At 41.5% G+C, this 22,340-nt stretch overlaps 1 protein-coding gene across 1 annotated transcript in view; it reads left to right on the forward strand.

Annotated features, from left to right (window-relative positions):
• Window positions 1-22,340, forward strand: part of DDX41 (DEAD-box helicase 41) — a 23,895-nt gene continuing 1,555 nt past the window's right edge. The window contains exons 1-16 of the mRNA XM_039356742.1: window positions 1-24; window positions 126-287; window positions 5,447-5,606; window positions 5,687-5,761; window positions 6,391-6,451; window positions 6,878-7,014; window positions 13,677-13,749; window positions 15,026-15,179; window positions 15,296-15,432; window positions 16,257-16,419; window positions 18,203-18,334; window positions 18,667-18,738; window positions 18,955-19,051; window positions 19,575-19,724; window positions 21,494-21,565; window positions 22,027-22,137. Coding sequence (XP_039212676.1) covers window positions 1-24; window positions 126-287; window positions 5,447-5,606; window positions 5,687-5,761; window positions 6,391-6,451; window positions 6,878-7,014; window positions 13,677-13,749; window positions 15,026-15,179; window positions 15,296-15,432; window positions 16,257-16,419; window positions 18,203-18,334; window positions 18,667-18,738; window positions 18,955-19,051; window positions 19,575-19,724; window positions 21,494-21,565; window positions 22,027-22,137 — 1,780 coding nt within the window. The remainder of the gene's footprint in view (window positions 25-125; window positions 288-5,446; window positions 5,607-5,686; window positions 5,762-6,390; window positions 6,452-6,877; window positions 7,015-13,676; window positions 13,750-15,025; window positions 15,180-15,295; window positions 15,433-16,256; window positions 16,420-18,202; window positions 18,335-18,666; window positions 18,739-18,954; window positions 19,052-19,574; window positions 19,725-21,493; window positions 21,566-22,026; window positions 22,138-22,340) is intronic.

The following is a 22,340-nucleotide window of genomic DNA, read 5'->3' on the forward strand; positions in this document are numbered from 1 at the left end:
ATGGAGACCGGAAGTAGCAGGAAGGTAAGGCCGCATCTGGCCGGTGAGGTATTGGGCATGCATGCTTGGGGAAGGGGACTGTCTTCCGTACCGGTCGAGTAATTCTTTTCTCGTAACCCTCTCAGAGGCAGCACGAACCAGAATCGGAATCGTCTGGCCTGTCTGGAGAAGACGAAAACGAAGAAGAAGAGGAAGAAGAAAGAGTGAAAGGAGAGGTCGAAGAGGAAGATGAGGCCGACGAAGACTACCAGCCTTATGTACCCCTCAAGCAGCGCAAGCAGCAGCTGGTAACGTCGGGCAGGTTGGCGCGGGGTGGCGGGAGCCCTTAATGCAGGGGTTCTCAACCATGGCAACTTTAAGACTTGTGGACTTCAGCTCCCAGAATTCCTCAGCCAGCTTTGCTGGCGGAGGAATTCTGGGAGTTGAAGTCCACAAGTCTTAAAGTTGCCATGGTTGAGAACCCCTGCCTTAATGAAAACCGCTTATTGCTGCCTCCTTACTGCGCAGCTGCGGGACCTGTGACTCGATCCTATGCATCCTTATTTATCGAAGATTTTCCAGCCCCTCTAGTCAGGGTCGACGCACTTATTCTGGTGCCTCTTTTCTATGAGTTGCTCTGTTGGTCCCAATCTTTGCCTATCCACAGCTAATTGTATGTTTTCAGGACAAAAGAAGAGGGACCCTAGGTCAGTGGTTCCCCACTGGAGTCTGTAAAAGATGGGTGAGACTCAGAAATAAGTTGGGTGGTTTATCAGAAAGTCCATTGACATTTTAGTTAAGCTTTTAACATAAAGTGATATATATTTTTAAATGCCCGTAAGCATACACGTTTTCTTTTGAGAAAAGTAGCTTTTTTGTTTCTGTCATGGGGGGACCCAGTGTGTTAGGTAGCGTGACTGGTGAGAATTGATATAATTGTTTTGCATAATGCTTTGAAAACTTTTGTAGTGCTTTGCTTATCCCAAAGAGCATAGCTGATCTTAATTTAAATACAAAAGATTGAAAATCTCTGCCCTAGATAATCCTATAAATTGTTGTGCTGTAAGCCAATAAATGAAAGCCACTTTGATGTAGTGGTTCAGGCATCAGGCTAGAAACCAGGAGATTGTGAGTTCCAGTCCTGCCTTGGGCACAAAGTCAACTGGATGATCTTGGCTTAGCCACTCCATCTCAGTTGCCTCATTGCCTCAGGAAGGATACAATGGCAAACCACTTCTTGGGGAAAAAAAAGAACTACAAGGACTTTTCCAGGCAGTCTCTGAGAATTGGACACAATTGAATGAAAAGGGGGGGGGATGCAGTTAAATACAATCAGGCTTTGATGCTGTAGATCAGTGGTTCTCAACCTTTTTAATGCCGCGACCCCCTCCCAACCGGTCGTAAGTCAAGGACTACTCAACCGGTCGTAAGTCGAGGACTACTCAACTGGTGCAGCACCGTTTGCAGAATGGGACTTTTGGCGGGCTCAGCAGGGCAGAGACAGCCTGGACAATTCCTATGGCTTTTGAAAGCCAATAGAATTAGATTCTATTCAAGAGAGTCTCTTCTATTGGCTTTCAAAAGCCAATAGAATAAAAGGGAATAGCACAGCTAAGGAAAAGGGGGAAAAAATGTGGACTGCGTTGTTTGGCGACCCCCGTGAAATGGTCATTCGACCCCAAATGGGGTCCCGACCCACAGGTTGAGAATCACTGCTGTAGATCTAAGAGGCACTTCTTTTTCTCACTTTTATAAGATCTGTAGCAGCTACTGACATTATTAAAATATTTTTAAATGTGACTCTTAACACTGACTTTTTTATTTTGTGCTCAACAACTAAAACAGATATGGAAAAACTGTAGATCATCAGATGTTGAATTCCAAATCACCCCACCTTAAACTGTGTCTAATGTTTGGTGATTGAGAGTTGTTTTTATTTTTTTTATTTTTTTTAAGATTTTTTTTTATTTTAGACCAACAAAACAAAACACAACAAACATTACACACATACACACGTAATATATCCTTTTTTGTTAACAGCAGTTTGTAACAGTATTCTTTACATTTCCCCCCTCTTTCTTCTTTGAAATATTTGTCCTTATTGCCCCATTGTTTCTTATTTACATTTTCCTTTTTTCATATTTTACTACTTACTAGGAATCCAACATTATTCATTGTAGTAACACTCATATTTTTTATAAGACTCGACCAGAATTCCATCTAAGCATGGTGATCATACAAATATTCTCATATTATTTAGTGCATATACTGTTTTTACTCTAATACTATTTCCAACATTAAAATTCACCCCTTTTCATACAAGTATATTTATTTAATTTTATTTTTCTTTGACATATATAATAATTCCTCCTTTCTTGTTTTATCTAATATTGTGTATAATGTTTCTAAATTTTACTTTCTCTAGTAATTTTCTATAATCCTATTTTATGTAAACTTCCTAAAGATACATCACATCTACATCCAATTTCCTTAAATTGTTAAACATCTAAACTCTTTTTCTTGATATATTTAATCCATTAATATTTATAGAAAAGAGCTTAATTACGTCTCCCATTTTTAACTTGATCTATTTTTTTGTTTTTATTTTGTTTTATACTTCTTGTCTCTATAAGTCTTCCTTTTGCTTCTCTTTCTAACCTTTCTCTTTTTTGTAACTTTTGTATTTCTCGCTCTCGATCAACTTCCTCTAATAGATCTTCATCATAACTTTTACTCTCCGGCTCTTCCCTACTTTCTTGTTTTTCTCCTTGTGAAAAGTAACTCTCATAAAAGTCCTGTGCTTTCTCAAGTGTATCTATCTTGTATTTTTTCTCCTGCCAAGTTAAAAGTATGCATTCAGGTATTAACCAACGAAACGACTTTATATTTAATTAATTGAGTCGTTAAAAATTGGTATTCTCGTCTCTGATTTCGTATACTACATGGTATTTGTTTTAATACAATTATTTCTTTACCCTTATACATTATTGATTCGTCTCTTGTTTTTTTATATATTTCACCCCTTATTGATCTTCTAGTAAACCTTATATGAACCTCTCTCGCCAATCTATGCCTTTGTGCATAATTTGTGTATACGCTATATGTTTCATCCATGTCTCTTTTTACTTCCAATTTTTCTTTGCCTAAAATCACCACCAAAATCTCTGCCATCTTTTCTCCCAAATCTTCCTCCTTTTCCTCAACAATATTTTGGAAAAAAAAAAAAAAGAGAGAGAGTTGTTGTTGAGCAATACTTGTAGTCCCTTACAAATGTAGTCCCTAATGGTGCTACATCTGCATGGAGGGAAGTGAGCAGTGGGGTACCACAAGGTTCCATCTTAGGCCCACTACTCTTCAATATTTTCATAAATGACTTAGATGAAGGAATAGAAGGGGAATTCATCAAATTTGCAGATGACACAAAGCTGGCAGGAATAGCCAACACCTCAGAAGACAACCTCAGGATTAAAAAAGATCTTGACAGATTTGAACAATGGGCCCTATCCAACAACATGAAATTTAATATGGAGAAAAGCAAGGTTTTACACCTAGTCAGGAAAAACCAAAGGTAGAAGTACAGGCGAAACCTGGCTCAAAAACTGTAACTGTGAGAGGGACCTTGGAGTCCTAGTGGACGATCACTTAAAATGAGCCAGTAATGTATGGCAGCAGCCAAAAAAGCTGATATTATCCTTGGTTATATAAACAGAGGCATAGAATCAAAATCACATGTAGTATTAGTACTGCTTTATAAATCCTTAGTAAGACCACACCTGGAATATTGCCTTCAGAAGTTGTGGGTGCTTCATCACTGGAGGTTTTTAAGAAAAGACTGGACAGCCTCCTATCTCAAAGGGTATAGGATCTCCTGCTTGAGCAGGGGGTTGGACTAGAAGACCTCCAAGGTCCCTTCCAGCTCTATTCTGATTGAAATGGCTCAGTGTAATGCTTTTTCGTTAGTAAAGAGTATACTGGGTGATATAAAGAACAGTAATTAATGGGAAACATACTTTAAGTACTAAGCTCCAAGTACTATCTACAGAACTGCAATTTTGCATTTAATTAGACTTTTGAATGACCCTGCTTTGTAAGGCAGCAATATTTCTGTGGCCAGTATAATAGTGCAAGATACTAGTGTCACACTACTTTGAAAAGTTCTACTAAGTACACCTATAGCAATAGATACCAAGTCTTGAATTAATCGCAACATACGTTTTTTGTAATTTATTTTGAATATAATTTCAGGGCTCCTGTTGTCCCATGTAGGCAACATAACAAAAGCCCTGATAGTTCCCAAGAAATAACAAATTTAGTATTGTGCTCTGCTTAAGTATTAGCCACCACCCAGAATCATTGGGAGTCAGGTGGCATCATTATCTAGATGTCATTTAAATCACAAGCACTGTAAAATCCTATTCATATTCTCTACCATTGATGGTTAGATATAATTCTGCTTCTGATTATCATAGTACTGATGTAGTTATGAAATTCTCCTTGTAAAATGTATGTTCCACCAAGAGTGGAACTTTTCAGGCTGTATACATAGAACAGAGAATAAACAGGATTGGGAGGGACCTTGGAAGTCTTCTATTCCAGTCCCCTGCTTGAGCAGGAGACCCTGTACCAGGGGTAGGGAACCTTGGCTCTTGTATGACTTATGGACTTCAATACCCAGAATTCCTGAACCAGCCATGCTGACTCAGGAATTCTGGGAGCTGAAGTCCACAAGTCATAAAAGAGCCAAGGTTGCCTACCCCTGCCTTAGACCACTTTAGACAAATAGTTGTCCAAACTCTTATTGAAAACTCCCAGTGAAGGAGCACCCACAACTTCTGGAGGCAAGTCGTTCTTACTATCAGGAAATTTTTCCTTAATTCTAGGTTGGATGTCTCTAATAATCTTTCAACTGTTACTTCTGGACCTGCCCTCAGATGCTTTGGAGAATAGACAGCCCCTCAAGTATTGAAAGACTGCTATCTTGTTGCTCCGAGTGATTTTCTTCATTAGACTAGACATACCTAGTTCGCATAACTGTACATCATATGGTTATTTTTATTTTCTCCACTGTGGAGATTCAGATCTATTTGGGGGAAATACTCCAGCTATGTTAACCAGTTCTATAAAATGCATCTCCAAAAAACTATGCTATAAGAACTTTGGTATAATTTTTGCACTTTGTGGGAATTTGAATATAGTACTCTAAATATGAGCTTAGATTCTCATTCCCCTTGATTCCTATTCACTCCTTTAATATCTGAAAATACTTTTCATATTTGCTGTGAAAAATAAAAATGAAATCTGTATGGTTAAAATTAGCTTAGAATAGGCAGAATTGAATAGGTTAGATACATATTGATGAGGTGAGCTTCAGAGGGTTCTAACAAATTCAAGATCCGTGTCTGCAAATGCACTAGTGGTTAAATGCTGCCTCGAATGGAATTCTCAGCTCATAACTTCATGCCTTTAGTTGCAAAAGTTGCTGCAGATTCGTCGCAAAGGGGTGCTGGAGGACGAACAAAGGGACAGTGGCAGTGAGTATCATGGTGATGAAGATGACATTCCCTTGGGCCCTCAATCTAACATCAGCCTTCTGGATCAGCACCAGCATCTCAAAGAGAAGGCAGAAGGTAATAATCAACATACTTGGTTTGATTTATTAGTAGACAGAAGGTTCTGGGCTAACTATCTAATATGTTACTTTTCCCAGCACGTAAGGAGTCAGCCAAAGAGAAACAGCTTAAAGAGGAAGAAAAGATCCTGGAAAGTGTGGCAGAAGGGCGAGGTAAGGAGCAAAAAAATATTTTTTCAAACAGCTTTGGTACTTGGGAAAATGGTGTTTGATGTTACAAAAGATGGCAAAATTGGGATAGCTGAGAAATAACAGATAATTTTGAACATGTAGAGAACAAAACATGCATTATGTTCCAGGTCTAGAACAAGCATATTAAGGCTCAGAAGTTTGGATGGGCTATTCTGGAATGCTTGTGGCCAGCCAAACTGAAACCCATAACATCTTAGTTATTCCAAGTTTTGACTGAGACAGACCTAGAGAGATCTTGCAAGAGAATAGGACAGGGCTGATGCACCTTGTCTAGATGGCCAGTGGGTCTCCTTACTTGATCTTTTTTCACCTTCCTTTCCTGTGTCTCCACTGCTATGCATACCCCGGTTTTCTGTGTGCCTTTGATTCCCTTATTTCAATTTAGCTTCTACTATGTACTGTAACTTCTGTTGACTTTCCCTTTCTCACCTCACTCTGAAACGTGGAAGGTTTTCTACATCCGAACTGTAAATCCCAAGTGCTTCCCGGGAACTTTAGCCTTCTGTTGCTATTGCATAGGATAAAGCAATATTCATATAGGTTGCTTTTATCTTTTCATGATTACTGACTCTTGTATTTTTCTCATGTAGCTCTGATGTCTGTGAAGGAAATGGCAAAGGGCATCACATATGACGATCCAATTAAAACCAGGTAGAGGTACTCCAGTTGTACAAGATCCTTTTCAAAATATAATAGTCATTTCTCTATAACATTTATTTGTATTAAAATGCATAAAAAAGGTGTGCCTCTTGAGGTTCTACCTTGAAAAAATTTATTTTTGCATGTGACTTTCTCTATTTACATAGATAGGAGGATAACTGTTAAAAGTTGCAGTCACATATAAGATTGTAGCCATGGAGCTCATGCGAATTGGATATAAGATAGGTGGTTCAGCTGTCTGTCAAATCTTCTGTCTAATTGTTTACAAAGAAATGTCTGAAAGTTGCAATTGATGTTAGCTTACTAGGAGAACAAACACTCTGTTTAACAATTTCTGCTCAAAACATCACAGCAGAAATTTTAAAATGAAATAATCAGGGTCTTAGATTACTATATTTTTCTGTATTTCTGCACCAGCTGGAAAGCTCCCCGGTATATCCTGTCTATGTCAGAAGCAAGGCATGACCGTGTCCGTAAAAAGTACCATATCCTTGTGGAAGGGGAAGGCAGTCCACCTCCTCTCAAAAGTTTCAAAGAGATGAAGTTCCCAGCTGGTAAGTAGTTAGTGATTTCAAATTTGATTTGAGCGTTTGGATAGTCAGGCATATATACTAGCTTTATTTTGAAAAACAAATTAACAGTTTTATACCGTAGTATGGTAAAGCCTTCAAAACATGTACAATCTTTGGCTCAAGATCCAGTTATCTAGTTTGCAAAACATTCCAGACCTACTTTTGTATTACCCCCAAATAAATTGGATTTCCCTTACATAAGGTCTTCCCCACCAGTCAGTCAATATATTAGAACTAAGATGTTTATTTAATCACAAGGTACTTCCTTCCACAGCTAATAAATTATATACATTTCCACGAGAGACAGTGGAACTCGAACCATTACTCCCATCAGTGCCTAAACATGTGGCAGCTCTCATCTCTCTGACTATAGTCCAGAGAAGAGAAAATGAGGTTCTTGCAAAGTATACAGAATGTAGGGCAGACAAAGTGTTGAAGCAGGTTCTTTGGAGGTTAGAGCAAGGGTCCCCAACCCCCGGCCCGTGGACCAGTACCAGGCTGCGGCATGCCAGCAACTAGTCCGCACAAACAAGCAAGCCCCATCCGCGGGATGCAGGCAGCACACAAAACATGCACCCTCCAGTTCATGAAAAAACCTCTGTCCATGGAACAGTCCCTGGTGCCCAAAAGATTGGGGACCTCTGGGTTAGAGTATTGATAAATACCTCTATTGTTTCAAGAGCTCTGGTAATTGATCTGACACATCATTTAAAAATGTATCTTCAAATGTTAGAAATTCCTTGGCATCCCCACCTCTTTGTAGCACCCCTGCACTCTTCTCCTGACACTCCCACCACTTCCCACTTAAAGACCAGCATGGTTCTGAGGTTATGTTGGTAACCAAGATTGCTAAGCAATGTAGGTATGTGACATCATGCTTTATGACCTCAGCAATGGAACTTCTGGTCTCAATTGTCATCGTAAGTTGAAGACTACTCTATGTCACCAGGGGTAACTACTCATCAAGGGCTGTAGCTCAGGATTAGCAAGTTGACTGCCAGTCGAGGGCAAATGTGACATTAAAGCCCTTCAAGGGCAAGACGTTGTTTGGTGAGTTCACTGACACAGTGCCGGTGGAGATTAAAAAATAAAAAGAAGTATCTACTTTCAGTAAATAGGAAAAAAGCAGGGTTTTTTTTCATTTTGGAAGTGGTTAAGAAAGTGGTGGCTGAAGTCAACAGGATCTACAAGGCAGACACTTTAATGATATCAAATGATTCTAACCCTAACAGAAAACAACATAAAATTGATGCCAGAGAACAACACATGGGCAAGTAGGCAAATACCTACCACATTTTTGGATCACAGTTGATGCTTGGATTAAGTGAAGATACGTTCTGGAACTCAGATCAATAATTAGATTTCTATCATCACAAACATCCAGGAAATCAGAATTACATCAAAGGAAATTGATCTGTCTGCCTCATCTGCTGAGCATCCAAACAATAGAGCAGGTGCATCAGCACGAGAGATTTACTGGCCTGTTCTCGGTATTGTTCATGATCCCAAAGAAAATAAATGACTTTTTAAATTTGAACAGATTAGTTAAACTATATTCAAAATGAAGAGATTTGACAAAAGGTTTCCTGGCCCCCATAAATCTGTCTAATGCATACTTTCACATTTCCATTAGAGTGAATCACTACATGTTTCTCAGGATTGTTTCAGTTTGGGCCCCTTCCATTTGACCCTGCTTCAGCCCCACTAATCTTCGAAAAGTTAATCATGGCCCTAATCAGAAGTGTGAGGACCAAGAGATTCATACCTGTGCTTACTGGGATGATTTACTATTCAGAGCTTCCTCTCACAGGGCAAAGAGGAACACAGTTTTTAGGTATGTCAAACTGTCACGCAGCGTATTGTGACTTTCTCCCCATTGCCGGCAATGGGGTGGGCGTGGTTTCAGCGTGATGCATTTGGCCCACGGGCCAGCAGTTTGACATGCCTGGTTTAGACCGTCTTACGTTGTAAAAATTTGAGTTTATGGTGACTTGGGAAAAGTTCTCTCTCTAGCATTTTAGATGAAGGTTGTATGGGGGGGGGGGAAATGTTCACAACAGACAATGAAAATATTTATCTTTCAAGAGTACAATGAATTCATGCTGCAATTCAGGAAATACTAATATTCAGGAAGCACTTTCTTGTGGCCTTTGCAAGGATATAAGGAATTATGATTATGACTCAGAACTCAGTTCCTTGGATGCAATCCTATGCAAGTCTACCCGCCACAATGGTTTCTGTTTCTATTTCAGGACCATATTATTTTAAAGACAGTTTAATTTTGAAGATCACAACCACAGTACAGGTAGTCCTCGGCATACAACCACAATTGAGCTCAAAATCTCTGTTGCTAAGTGAGACAGTTGTTTTGCCCCATTTTGCAACCTTTCTTACCACAGTCGTTAAGTGAACCACAGCAGTTGTTAAGTTGGTAACACGGTTATTAAGTGGATCAGGCTTCCCCACTGACTTGGCTTGTCAGAAAGTCATAAAAAGGTGATCACATGACCCCAGGACACTGCAACCGTCATAAATATGAGTCATTTGCCAAGTGTCTGAATTTTATCACATGATCATGGGGAAGCTGCCATAGTCATAAGTATGAAAAATGGTCATAAGTCACTATTTTCAGTGCCGCTGTAACTTTAAACGATCACTAAGTGAACTGTTGTAAGTTGAGGACTACCTGTAGTCACCTCTCTTTGGTAGTGGTTAGCATAACAATTTCTCAAAGAGGAATGCCCTTGGAGAACCCTAGAAGGACCAAATCATCATGAGTTCCAGACTGTTGGACTCGGGGGCTCAGTCATTCATCTCAACCTGATTCAGGGAAGAGTCATGCCTTCCCATCAAGTTGAGGCAAGGTGGCTGGCATTAGAAGACTGGGAGAAAGGAACCGTATGTTAATTTGGATGGACAATTTCTACAGAAAAACGATCGAGGAGGAGCAGGCTGAAGATGGAGGTTTCTCACCAAGGGCAGAAAGATATCACGTCTTCCTTTCAATGGAAAGTATATAATAAAGTGGATGTTGAATGGGTCTGCAGATGGACTATATAAAATCCCTGGCACAAGTAGAGCAGACATTGTACCCAGAAATATTTTAGACTATCATGGATTAGTGGAGAGTTTCTTTGGTTGGCTTCTGCAGCAAAAAAGCGAATAAACATGAACGTGACCCATGGTTTTCTCTAATTTTCACAATGTCAGAGTAGAAGGGACCAAAGCTTTGATGTCTCCTTGTCTTTAGTGCTTATTACATGCATTCTCACCTGCCTCAATTTTATCAAAGGGAACATGCAAAGTAAGAATGATAGGTGCAAATGATAGAATGATTGTTCCTGTTTGGCTCAGGAAATCTTGGTTGTAGACCAGTGGTTCTCAACCTGTGGGTCGGGACCCCATTTGGGGTCGAATGACCATTTCACGGGAGTCGCCAAACCACGCTGTCCGCCATTTTTTTCCCTTTTCCCTAGCTGTCCTACTCCCTCTTATTGGTGGCCACACCCACTTGGGGGTCACCACAACATGGGGAACTGTATTATGGGGTCACGGCATTAGAAAGGTTGAGAACCACTGTTGTAGACGCAGGTCAGAATAAGCATCCAAGAATTACGACCTCTTCCAATATGGCTGAACCTTCCAAGCTAGAAGCTGTTGTATATCCAGGTTCAGGTGGCTTCACCTCTGTGCCTGGAACTTAAACAGGAGCAGCACTTGAAATGTTGCTTCCCCAAAAGCAGTAAACACTCATATTAGCAGGCAGGTGACCAAGCACAATTTATAGATACAACTTGATATGAGCAGATTTTTCTTCACTGGTGCAGAAAGAAGTTGTCTCTGAGAGTACCAGAGGTTTCTTGTGGGTCTACACAAGGCTGTTAGAATAAGCAAAACTAAACTTTTTCTTAGAGGTTCCAAACTAATTTTCCATCCTTGTATTCATCACTTTCATGAGTAGTGAGAGGTCTATCAGTGATTCATTTTGAACTCATTAGATAGGTTTCTGTTAAGATGTTGACATGCTTTTCTTGTGATGGTCACTTTGGCTCAAACTGTCTAAGTGCTCTATTGTTTATGGGGGAAATGTGTGTGTTTTTTCACTCAGATCAAATATTGTGGAAATCTAATCTTTTTTTTTCTCTTTAAGCTTAGTTTAAGATTTTGTAGGAATCAGGATATAATTTTACCTAATGTTTGCTGAAATCCTAATAAACCCAGGAGAGAGTTTGGTATATGAGTTGGATATATGAAGATATATATGCTTTTATTTAAAGTGCAATCTTAGGATCAAGACAGGAAACCTGTTTTTCTTATATGAACTGCAGGGAGGAGGGCTGGAAAGTAGGCTTTCTGTTAGTAGGTAAGTCAAGGATTGTATTGTCCCAGCCAACTAGAAAAAGTGCTGACCCAGTGCCAGGAGGCCATCAGTGTCTGGAAGTGGAGGAACAGACTGAATCCCTCCAAAATTGAGTGGTTTAGATTCTGTGGGCAAGCAGTTCTATAACTGCACCAACTTGGCTCTGAACAGACTTATACTTCCCCATCCAAAGGTAGTCTGGAACTTGGGGTTCACCTAGCTCACAGGTCGGCAACCTGCGGCTCCAGAGCCGCATGCGGCTCTTTGAGCCTTCCCCTGCGGTTCCCAGCCTCCTCTGCCTTTGCAGAGAGAGACAGAGACAGAGAGAGGAATTGCGCTTCTCTCTCTCTCTCTCTCTCTCTCTCTCTCTCTCTCTCTCTCTCTCTCTCTCTCTCTCTCTCTCTCTCTCTCTCTCTCTCTGTGTGTGTGTGTGTGTGTGTGTGTGTAAAAGAGAGTGCACTCACAGTGTTCTCCAAGGAGCTGAAAAGCTTTCTGGGCGGAGCTCCTCCCTTTGCTGCGTCTCTGCAGGAAGCAGGAAGGGCAGGAGAGAGCTAGCTAGCCCAGCTAGGCTGACTCAGGAATTCTGGGAGTTGAAGTCCATGAGTCATCAAAGAGACGAGGTTGACTACCCCTGATCTTGTTGGACAACAGCCTGAAGCTTGTCAGGTGAGCAGCAGATAGGAGAGAGAGAGAGAGAGAGAGGGGAAAGAGAGAGAGAGAAAGAAAGAGAGCGGGGGAAGAGGAGTGGCAGACCAAGGGCAGATAGAGAAGGAGAGAGAGAGAGACCCGTTTGACATCTAAAATGAAGATAACACTGCATATATCCTTTTTTTACCTGTGTGTGTGTGTGTGTGTGTGTGTGTGTATGTATATATACATACATACATATACATATATACACACACACACACATACATACACACACACACCTATAATAAAGGTAAAAAAAGGATATATGCAGTGTTATCTTCATTTTAGATATCAAAATGGTTTTGCGGCTCCCAGTGTTTTATTTTTGGTGGGAAACAGGTCCAAGTGGCTCTTTAAGTGTTTTGGGTTGCCTACCCCTGACCTAGCTCATAGTTTTTGCTCAAAGAATCAGTGGCAGATGGCCAGGAGGGCTTCAGTACAGTTTTATCTTGTGTGTCAATTGCAGCTATTCCTGGACTGGAGAGTCCTACTCAGAATCATTCGTGTCCTAGTCACTTCCCTTTTGGATTATTGTACTATAATATACTCTACATGAGGTTGCTCTTGAAAAGTGTTTGAAACTACTGCTGGTGGACAGTGGATCAACAGAGCAGTGACATGTATTTCCCACTATGCTTAGGTAACCCTAGTGCTTTGGGAGCTGCATTTGCTGCCAATTGGCTTCTTGGTATAAATAAATCAAGGTGCCAGTTATCACATTTAAGCCTTTACGTGGCTCCGTATGTAGTTATCGTTGTTGTTGTTGTTTTTAATTTACCTAACCACCTAATCAGATTGAACCAATCCCTCTAGAGCTTGGCTGTTGAGAATGCTATTTGACTAGGCCTAGAAAATTAATCATCTATATTGCTACACAGGTCTGATCTGTTTCTTCCTTCCCATATTTCAGAAGAGCAGTTAAGATCTGGTTTTTCTGTCTCTTTAAGCAGATTGATACAGGAGCTTTGTTCTGAAGGATAATGTCTAGACATAAAGATTTTGTAAATTACTGTAATTTACTGAGAAAAGCACTTGCCATTGAGCATGTAATCTGTGATCCTTTTTATATCTAGTTTTGTTTATTGTAGTTAAATATTAATCACTGTACAATACTATCACGTTGTGAAACTAGTGGCTCCTGTAATTGAAAGCAATAAGCAACTGAGTGGAATGGGTTGCCTCCGTAGAATATAGGAGTTTTAGTCCAGCCTTCTAACTGGAAGCAGCACAGTTAACCTTCTTCTTTAAGGTCCATCAGATGGCCAGAATGGCATGCTATATGTAAATCAGCAATAAATTCATATGTTGTATCATTTTTTTAAAATTATTGTGAATGAGGTTATGGGTTTTTTGTGTGGGTTTTTTTTTTTGCTATCATTGTTTTCATGTGTGTTTTAGAAATAGCTAATGATATACGTATGTATGCCACTAATGTTCAACATGATAAATGGGAATGATCTGATGATGCCCCATTATTAAATATCAGCATGAAAAGTACCCCGTCTTCCTTCAATATCCTTCTTCTGGAAACATACAACTCTGTTTTCTGATCTAACTATTACTTTACTAATCTGCCACCCAATTCTTTCTCTAGCAATTCTGCGAGGCTTGAAAAAGAAGGGGATCCAGCAACCAACTCCTATCCAGATACAGGGTATTCCTACTATGTGAGTGTTGCAAGAGTACTGTCAGCCTGCTTCTGAGAGTTCACTACTAAGCACTGTGCGAAGAATGCAAAATTTTATATTAATTATGCTCTCTATTTTCACTGCATCCCCATGGTAAATCCATAAAGAAACTGAACTTTAAAATCTTGTACTTTTATTATGGCAGAAGTATTTAGGTGAGGGAGTCAGATATTGGCAAAGTTCAGATTTGTTTTTAACCACAATAAATATGCGGGATATTTGATGCTGTAAGATGATTCGCTGCAATCCTCCCCCCTAGCAGGGATTGGCCCTTTCGTTTCCTGGAAAGTGGTAAATTGCTGACTTTGGGATAGTAAAGTTGGAACCTGGAGATTACAAATGATGGATGCGGTACCTGTTTTTTCTTGGTTTTTGTTTTATGGTTTATTGTTGTTAGCCATCTAGAGTTGTGTTCACAGAATGGGTGGCCATATACAGTAAATCATTTAAATAAATCTGTCATTGCAAGCATCTGATTCATATTTATGATGGTTGCAGTGCCTCGGGGTCATGTGAACAACTTTTGTGACCTGACAAGCAAAGACAGTGGGAAAGCCAGATTCACCTAACCCAGTGGTGGCGAACCTATGGCACAGGTGCCAGAGATGGCACTCAGAGCCCTCTCTGTGGGCACGCGTGCCGTCGCCCCAGTCCTAGGCCTTCAGCTGGGTTTTATAAAACCTTTTCGCTTTAGGCCTCCACTGTCATGTGCAAAAAAAAAAAGGTTCAATCAATCAGTCAATTTCAACTTCTCGCGGGGAAAAAAAAAGATCTTGCAAAGTTGGAATTGATTGATCGAACTTTTTAGTCCCACCCAGTCTGCCGTTACCACTGCAGCCATGCCCACCCAATTGGCCACGCGCATCCAATGGGCCACACCCAGCCAATGGGCCACACCCACCCGGCACTCAACGATGCATAAGTGGGTTTTGGGTTGCAGTTTGGGCACTCAGTCTCTAAAAGGTTCGCCATCACTGACCTAACCACTGTATTACTTAAGAATTGCAGCGACTCACTTAACAACTGTGGCAACAAAGGTCATAAAATGGGGCAAAATTTACTTAGCAACTGACTCACTTAGCAACAGAAAAAGTTGAGCTCACTTGTGGCTGTAAGTTTAGGACTACCTGTACTGTCATAGTCTTGCCATGCACGGCAGTTCAGCTCTCCACCTCTGTGACTAGTGCAACGGAAAGAGCTTTTGTAGCCCTGTTTATTCTAACTGCAGCATTTGCTCCTTTGCTTTCCTCCACAGACTTTCCGGTAGAGACATGATTGGTATTGCCTTCACTGGCTCTGGCAAGACCCTTGTGTTCACCCTCCCGGTTATCATGTTTTGCCTGGAGCAAGAAAAGAGGCTGCCATTTTCCAAAAGGGAGGGACCGTATGGGCTCATCATCTGCCCCTCAGTAAGTCCCCCGGGTTTCCATGTGCTTGTGCATTCGGCATGGGGAGTGGTTTGGTCAAGAGAATAAATAGGCTGAGTGACAGCAGTCTCTAGCTGATCAGGTTTTTGTTTCTACAGAGGGAACTGGCTCGACAGACTCACGGCATCCTGGAATACTATTGCCGCCTGCTGCAGGAGGATGGGATGCCTGCCTTGCGCTGTGCTCTTTGCATCGGTGGCATGTCTGTGAAAGAACAAATGGAGACTATCAAACAGTAAGGGTGACATTTGAAGAACATTTAAAGCAGAGTGGCTACATTTTCCCTGTGTGGGGGTTAAGGAAGCAAAGCAGTATTCAGCTACTTGATCTAATACGCTTTCTTCCTCTTCCCACATTGTATAAAAAGATTGTGCTTTTATTGGCAGTAGGATTGGCCTGTTATTTTTCAGCTGCAGAAATTCCTCTTTTGAAAAGATGTTGATCTCTATCTCACTGATACTGACTTCATACATATCTAAATCTGGTTCCTGCCTTGCTACGAGTCCAGAGCAAAAGCCACGTTAATCTAATTTTCATTGTTGAAAGTAGGAAACCACAGCTATTTCTACATGCAAAAATAGATAGTGGGTTGACGTGGTGCATGTGAACGCCCATGCACATGTATCATCCTGCCCTCACATCGGCTTGCTGTGCTTCACCAGGATGTGTGGCATATGTGGCACAGAATTACCAGTTATTCCACTTTTATTGGCAATGATCTTGAATGATATCCCCGGGAAGGAAAGAAAGCCTCATTGTTTAATGATCCTGCTCCAGTGGCACCTTAGGAAGCAGCAGTCTGTTCCCATCATTTAGGAGTTGATCTGCTGAGTGGTGATAAAAATAGGAAAGGCCCCTAGAGACCCTGAAGCCGTAAATTGTAGCCAAGATCTGTGTAGGTACCACATTTATGAAATGTAGTTTCCCTGGTGAGATACAGAGGCTTCACAAGGGAATAACCATATTTTTACTCTTATGTTTCTGTTATTGTTACTAGTACGGGATGTTCTAAACCTTCTGTTCTCACAGTGCAATGTTCTAAACCTTCTGTTCCCACAGTGGTGTACACATGATGGTGGCAACCCCAGGCCGTCTCATGGATCTATTACAGAAAAAGATGGTCAGTCTGGATGTCTGCCGCTACCTGGCTTTGGATGAAGCTGACAGGATGATTGATATGGGTTTTGAAGGAGATATCCGCACCATCTTTTCCTATTTCAAGGTACTAGGGAGGGAAGACTTTGCTCCAAACGTGATCCCAGTCAACCTTTGAGCATATTCCTTGATTATTTTTCTCTCAGCCTTATGCATTTTCTGTACCAGAGATGTGGCTAATGATAACTGTGGTATTTTCCTGGTCGAGATAAAAGCTTTAGGTTAGTAGTAGACATAAGATCTAATCTGCACCTGTTAGGATCTTATTTGTATGTTGGATGTCACCATTTGTTGGTTTTACATAAACCTGATAGAACATTAGACTAATTGGAAAGATTGCGAGGCAGATTGACAATCTGGTACATGTGCTCTTTTTAGAAATCAAGCACTGAGTAGGTAGCACAGATGTTTGAATAATATATTGTGAACAGCTATTTATAAAAATTCTTCTTTCTCCATTACAAGAAAGAAGAGCCAGTTTCCTTAAGAGCATAGGATAAAATTTAATGTTTGTCCTGCCTCTTGAGATAATTTGTCTTAGTTCATAGCCAAAAAACTATGTGGGCCACTAAACACTTTTTCTTCTGGCTATTAGTAATTCAGCCGTGCCGCCGCCACCGGAGCCGCTGCCTCCCGTCCTGCTCCCCCTCCCCGCCTGTTCGGCTGAGGACGTGGCGGAGGCCGGGCCGGGGGCAGCGGGGACCCCCGATGATGCTGCCGTAAGAGAGAGAGAGGAAAGAGAGAAAGAGGGGGAGAGGAAAGAGAAAAAGAGAGGAAAGAGGGAAAGAGAGAGGAAAGAGGGAGAGAGAGAAGAGAGCGAGAGGAAAGAGAAGAAAGAGAAAGAGAGGAAAGAGAGAAAGAGAGAGGAAAGAGAGAAACAGGAAAAGAGGAAAGTGAGAAAGAGAAAGAGGGAGGAAAGAGAAAAGAGGAAAGAGGAAAGAGAGAAACAGGAAAAGAGAAGAAAGAAAGAGAAAGAGGGAGGAAAGAGAAAAGAGGGGAAAGAGAAGAGGAAAGAGAAAGGGAGAGGAAAGAAAAAAGAGGAGAGAGGGAGAGGAAAGAGAGAGGAAGGAGGGAGGGGAGAGAGGAAAGAGACAGAGAGAGACCGTTTTGACATCTAAAATGAAGATAACACTGCATATATCCTTGTTTACCTTTATTTTATATATACACACACAAACACAGATACATACATACTTATATACATACATACATACATTAAAGGTAAAAAAGGATATATGCAGTGTTATCTTCATTTTAGATATCAAAATGGTTTTGCGGTTCCCAGGGTTTTGTTTTCAGTGGGAAATGTGTCCAAGTGGCTCTTTGAGTGTTTTGGGTTGCCTACCCCTGTCCTAAGGGAGGCTACGCTGCTTTGCAGCCCTTTCCGCGGAGGAGGCTGAACTAAGCCTCTTGGCTCTCTCCCTCTCTCCGCCTGGGTGCTTCTCCAACCAGGCTGGGCAGAGCTGGCGGAGCGGCCTTCCTGCCCCCCCTCCCCGGCCAGCTGGATGGGGAGGTGGGGGTCACCACAACATGAGGAACTGTATTAAAGGGTTGCGGCATTAGGAAGGTTGAGAACCACTGGGCTAGACTCTGAAGTTAGGCTAGCCTTTCTCCTGTTGATTTTTGGAAGGCTTCTGGACCGATTGAGTCGACCGCTGTCTCTCTGAGATCCCCGGGACTTCCTTCCTTCTTTGCCGCCTCTTTGGGGCGGCTTCTGGCCCATTTAGGGTCCCCTAACAGGAAGAAACTCAGCTGAAGGGCATGGAGTCCCGAACCCCTCGACTGCTGCACTGCTGTGCAGGACCGGAAGTCCCATCATTTCTTGTTTACCATCTGTGCTTCTCTTTTAGGGACAACGGCAGACCCTGCTCTTCAGTGCCACCATGCCTAAAAAGATTCAGAATTTTGCAAAGAGTGCCCTTGTAAAGCCAATCACAATCAATGTGGGACGTGCAGGAGCTGCCAGTTTAGATGTCATACAGGTATGTCACTAGGTTTAGAGCACTTCCTTAGCCTGGGTCTGATTGTACCTCAAACTGTACTGCGTAGGGAGTCCAAATTATAGTGAGCTCCCTGTCAGTTCTTTAGTTTGTGGGTATTGGGTAAGACAGATCTTAAAATGTTCTGTTCGTTCATTATTTAATTATTATAGCATCTTATTCAGCAACATTATCTTTATTCATGCATAATCTCAACCTTGGTTTTTCATATCTATACTCACTACTTCAAGGTCCTAATCTATTGAGCCCTAATGAGCCATCCTGTGCTGACTTCTGGGTAGTATCTTTCACTATGTTTCTCTGGTTCTATCTAGGAAGTAGAATATGTGAAGGAGGAAGCTAAAATGGTATATCTACTTGAATGTCTACAGAAGACTCCACCACCTGTAAGTTCAACCCTATCCTGATCTGATCTGATCACTCCCAAAGTCTTCTTATCTGAGTTTTCTGCACTTGTCATAGAAAAGGAAGCAGTACTGCATGAAAACAATCTGATTTTTGGCTGTTCTGTCATTGTATTTTATCTTATTTTTGAAATAGGTTCTCCCTTTGAGTAAGGGACTGGAGTACAAGCATCACTTATCTTTTGCTTTCTTTGGCAGGTTCTTATTTTTGCTGAGAAGAAAGCAGATGTAGATGCAATTCATGAATATTTATTACTCAAAGGTGTAGAGGCTGTGGCCATACATGGTGGAAAAGGTCTGTGAAACCTTTTGGTTTTGAATAAAAGTACTCCTTTGGTCCTAGACCTAAAATGCAGTAATCTGAAAGTGCAGGAACTCGATATATGATAGTTTTTCTGACTTAACTATAGTTAGATTAGACTTTTTGAAAATATATCTTCCTGTCAGTCACAGAGTTCTAGCTTGATTAGAAGTTAGGACTTCTTTTATATCACAGAACTGCAGTGATGTGGTATGAAGCATGGTAACGGTTAGAAAAAGATCTAGAAAAGAAGATTCAAGCAGGAGCTCCAGCAGCTGTATCAGATCTTTTAGGGAGTTCTCAGTATTGTCTGTGGTATCACATGCATCTCAACACAAATTATTAAACCAGCTTTGGACAATGAAGCAGTTCACGCTGTGATTTCATAAAGTGGCCATGAAGATAAAGGCCCTCTTGTTCCAGGAGTGTGAATCATGCTCACAGTGAATGGAAGCTTCTGGATTAGGGATGAGGTGAAATCCTTCTGCTCTTCTTAATGTATCCCTTCATCTTGCAGACCAAGAGGAACGGACAAAGGCTATTGAGGCTTTCCGGGATGGCAAAAAGGATGTTCTTGTTGCCACAGATGTTGCCTCCAAAGGCTTGGATTTCCCAGCCATCCAGCATGTCATCAATTATGACATGCCCGAAGAGATAGAAAATTATGGTATGAAATAGAGAGACTCCTGAGGGGGGGAGGGGGTAATTACCAGGTTCATTTGTTGGAATCCTTAAACATATGCAGAATTTATCCAGTGTGACAAAAACAATATTTTAAAAAAAATGTGAAAAAAACAATTTGATCAGCAGAATTTGGCTTGCTGGTCTGCTGCAGAAGTTATATTGACAGTAGCTGAGTTCTAAAATGGGTTCAGCTAAAATAGGATATGAGACACCTGCTAGCTTTTCCTCTTATCATGTATTACTGTATCTTTTAGCTTTATGACTGGGAAGAGTTCAAGAAACGAATGGCTGGGAGATGCAAAATAGCAACGGGTATCAGCTGCTGAGGATGCCCAAAGATTAGGAAGAAACGAGGCTCCTCCCTGCTGTCTGGGAATTTGAATTCCTTTTGTGGCACCAAACAGAGCTTCTCGTAGGCTAAGGGGACAAGTGGTATCATCTGCATCATTTTGCAAATATGGATTATGTTGTTGGAACAATCATAATGTATTACTTGAATGCTGCCTGACTCTCAATGTCTCTGGCAGCTTGACAGTCAAACAAAGAAATTACAATCAGATCATTAAATCATAAAAATAAAGGTCAAAGACAGCAGGTGCGATGAAGTGAGGGCCCTAACTGTCCCTTGCCCAAAGCATGAGTGAAGAGTCAGGTCTTCACGGCTCTTCTGAACAGTACCAGATTGGGGGCCACTGGGATCTCAGGGGAAACTTCGCTCCAGAGGGCAGGGGCGGCTACTGAACAAAGGGGCTTCTGATAGAGTATTTGATTTAATTAAAGGAACCTGGAGCATGTCACCCCCATTGAATCTGTGGGTCATATATTATGGGACACAGGTGGTTTTTTTTTTTCAATTAACTGGGCCTTATGCCGTGTAGGGCTTTGTTGATAACAGCCAGTATTTTAAATTGCTCCCAGAGGCAAACCCGCGAGCAGTACTGTTCACAGAGCTGAGGTATTACATGGGCATGCCCATTACTGTTCATGCCACTGCATTTTGAACTAGCTTTTGAACTGATTTTATTTGGAATGTGGCTCTTGGTGGGTATATGGAACCATATATATGCATATGTAATCCCCTATAAAAGGGATTACAGCAGTGGTTCTCAACCTTTTTAATGCCGCGACCCCCCCCCAACCGGTCGTAAGTCGAGGACTACTCAACCAGTCGTAAGTCGAGGACTACTCAACTGGTGCAGCACCGTTTGCAGACTGGGACTTTTGGCGGGCTCAGCAGGGCAGAGACAGCCTGGACAATTCCTCTTGGCTTTTGAAAGCCAATAGAATTAGACTCTATTCAAGAGAGTCTATTCTATTGGCTTTCAAAAGCCAATAAAATAAAAGGGAGTAGCACAGCTAAGAAAAAGGAGAAAAAAATGGCGGACTGCGTTGTTTGGCGACCCCAGTGAAATGGTCGTTCGACCCCAAATGGGGTCCCGACCCACAGGTTGAGAACCACTGGATTACAGAGTCATAAAAAGAAAACATTGTAACACTGTGTATCCACATGTAAAGTGTGTCACATCATAACATTATTCATGAGGAGTGGGAAGGGCTTTTCAGGATTTTTTTTTTTTTTTCACTAGACAGGCTTCAATCGGCCTGATGGGGAAGCTGAATGGTCTGTTTCCGGTCTGTTCTTAAACTAATTTCCCCTGGCTACTGTAATTCGCTTTGTTGAGGAAGCATAATCAAGTCATATTTCTTTTGGCTAAAAATGATATTTGCGTCTGATTTTTTTCCCCTCCCCAGTTCATCGGATTGGGCGTACGGGCCGCTCAGGGAATACTGGCATTGCCACCACTTTCATCAACAAAGCCTGTGGTAAGGAACTGAGAAAGACGGTTATAAAAGCTGGTCTGTGATGAACAGAGCCAGAGGAAGGATGACGGTGAAGGATGAATGAACTTCAGCTAATTATATTTTTGTCAGCTGGGCTCATCCAGTCATGCTTCCTAATGAATCATTAACAACAAAGAATATTCTAGGGCAGGGGTAGGCAACCTTGGCTCTTTTATGACTCGTGGACTTCAACTCCCAGAATTCCTGAGCCAGCTTAGCTGGCTCAGGAATTCTGGGAGTTGAAGTCCACGAGTCATAAAAGAGCCAAGGTTGCCTACCCCTGTTCTAGGGAGCTAGGAGATGATCAGTGGGTGGCTTGGGGATATCACAAGAGATACCTTATAGAGATAGCTGTTTGTGTAAGCCGTGCCCCTTGTTTACTGTAATTGAAATGCATTTGAGACATTGGCCTTCGCCCACACGACTTGTCTCTTGACCCCTAGATGAATCAGTACTCATGGATTTGAAGGCGCTGCTGCTGGAGGCCAAGCAGAAGGTGCCTCCCGTGCTTCAAGTGTTGCATTGTGGAGATGAGTCCATGTTGGATATTGGAGGTAAGTAGTTGGTTCGTAAAGAGTAGGATGAGGAGAGGCCCGACAGACTAGAATAGTTTTACTGTTCAACCTTTAGCATGGCTGTGTTAGGTGAAAGCTTATTGGAATTAGGGTCATCTGCTATTCAAAGAAATGGAAGGATTTATCTGCTTTGTGGCCTAGTGAAGGAAGGAATGAAATAACTGCTACGCAAATTAGATGCC

Source organism: Crotalus tigris, unplaced genomic scaffold, assembly GCF_016545835.1.
Source record: "Crotalus tigris isolate CLP2741 ecotype Arizona unplaced genomic scaffold, ASM1654583v1 scf7180000018829.1913635, whole genome shotgun sequence".
Classification (NCBI taxonomy): domain Eukaryota; kingdom Metazoa; phylum Chordata; class Lepidosauria; order Squamata; family Viperidae; genus Crotalus; species Crotalus tigris.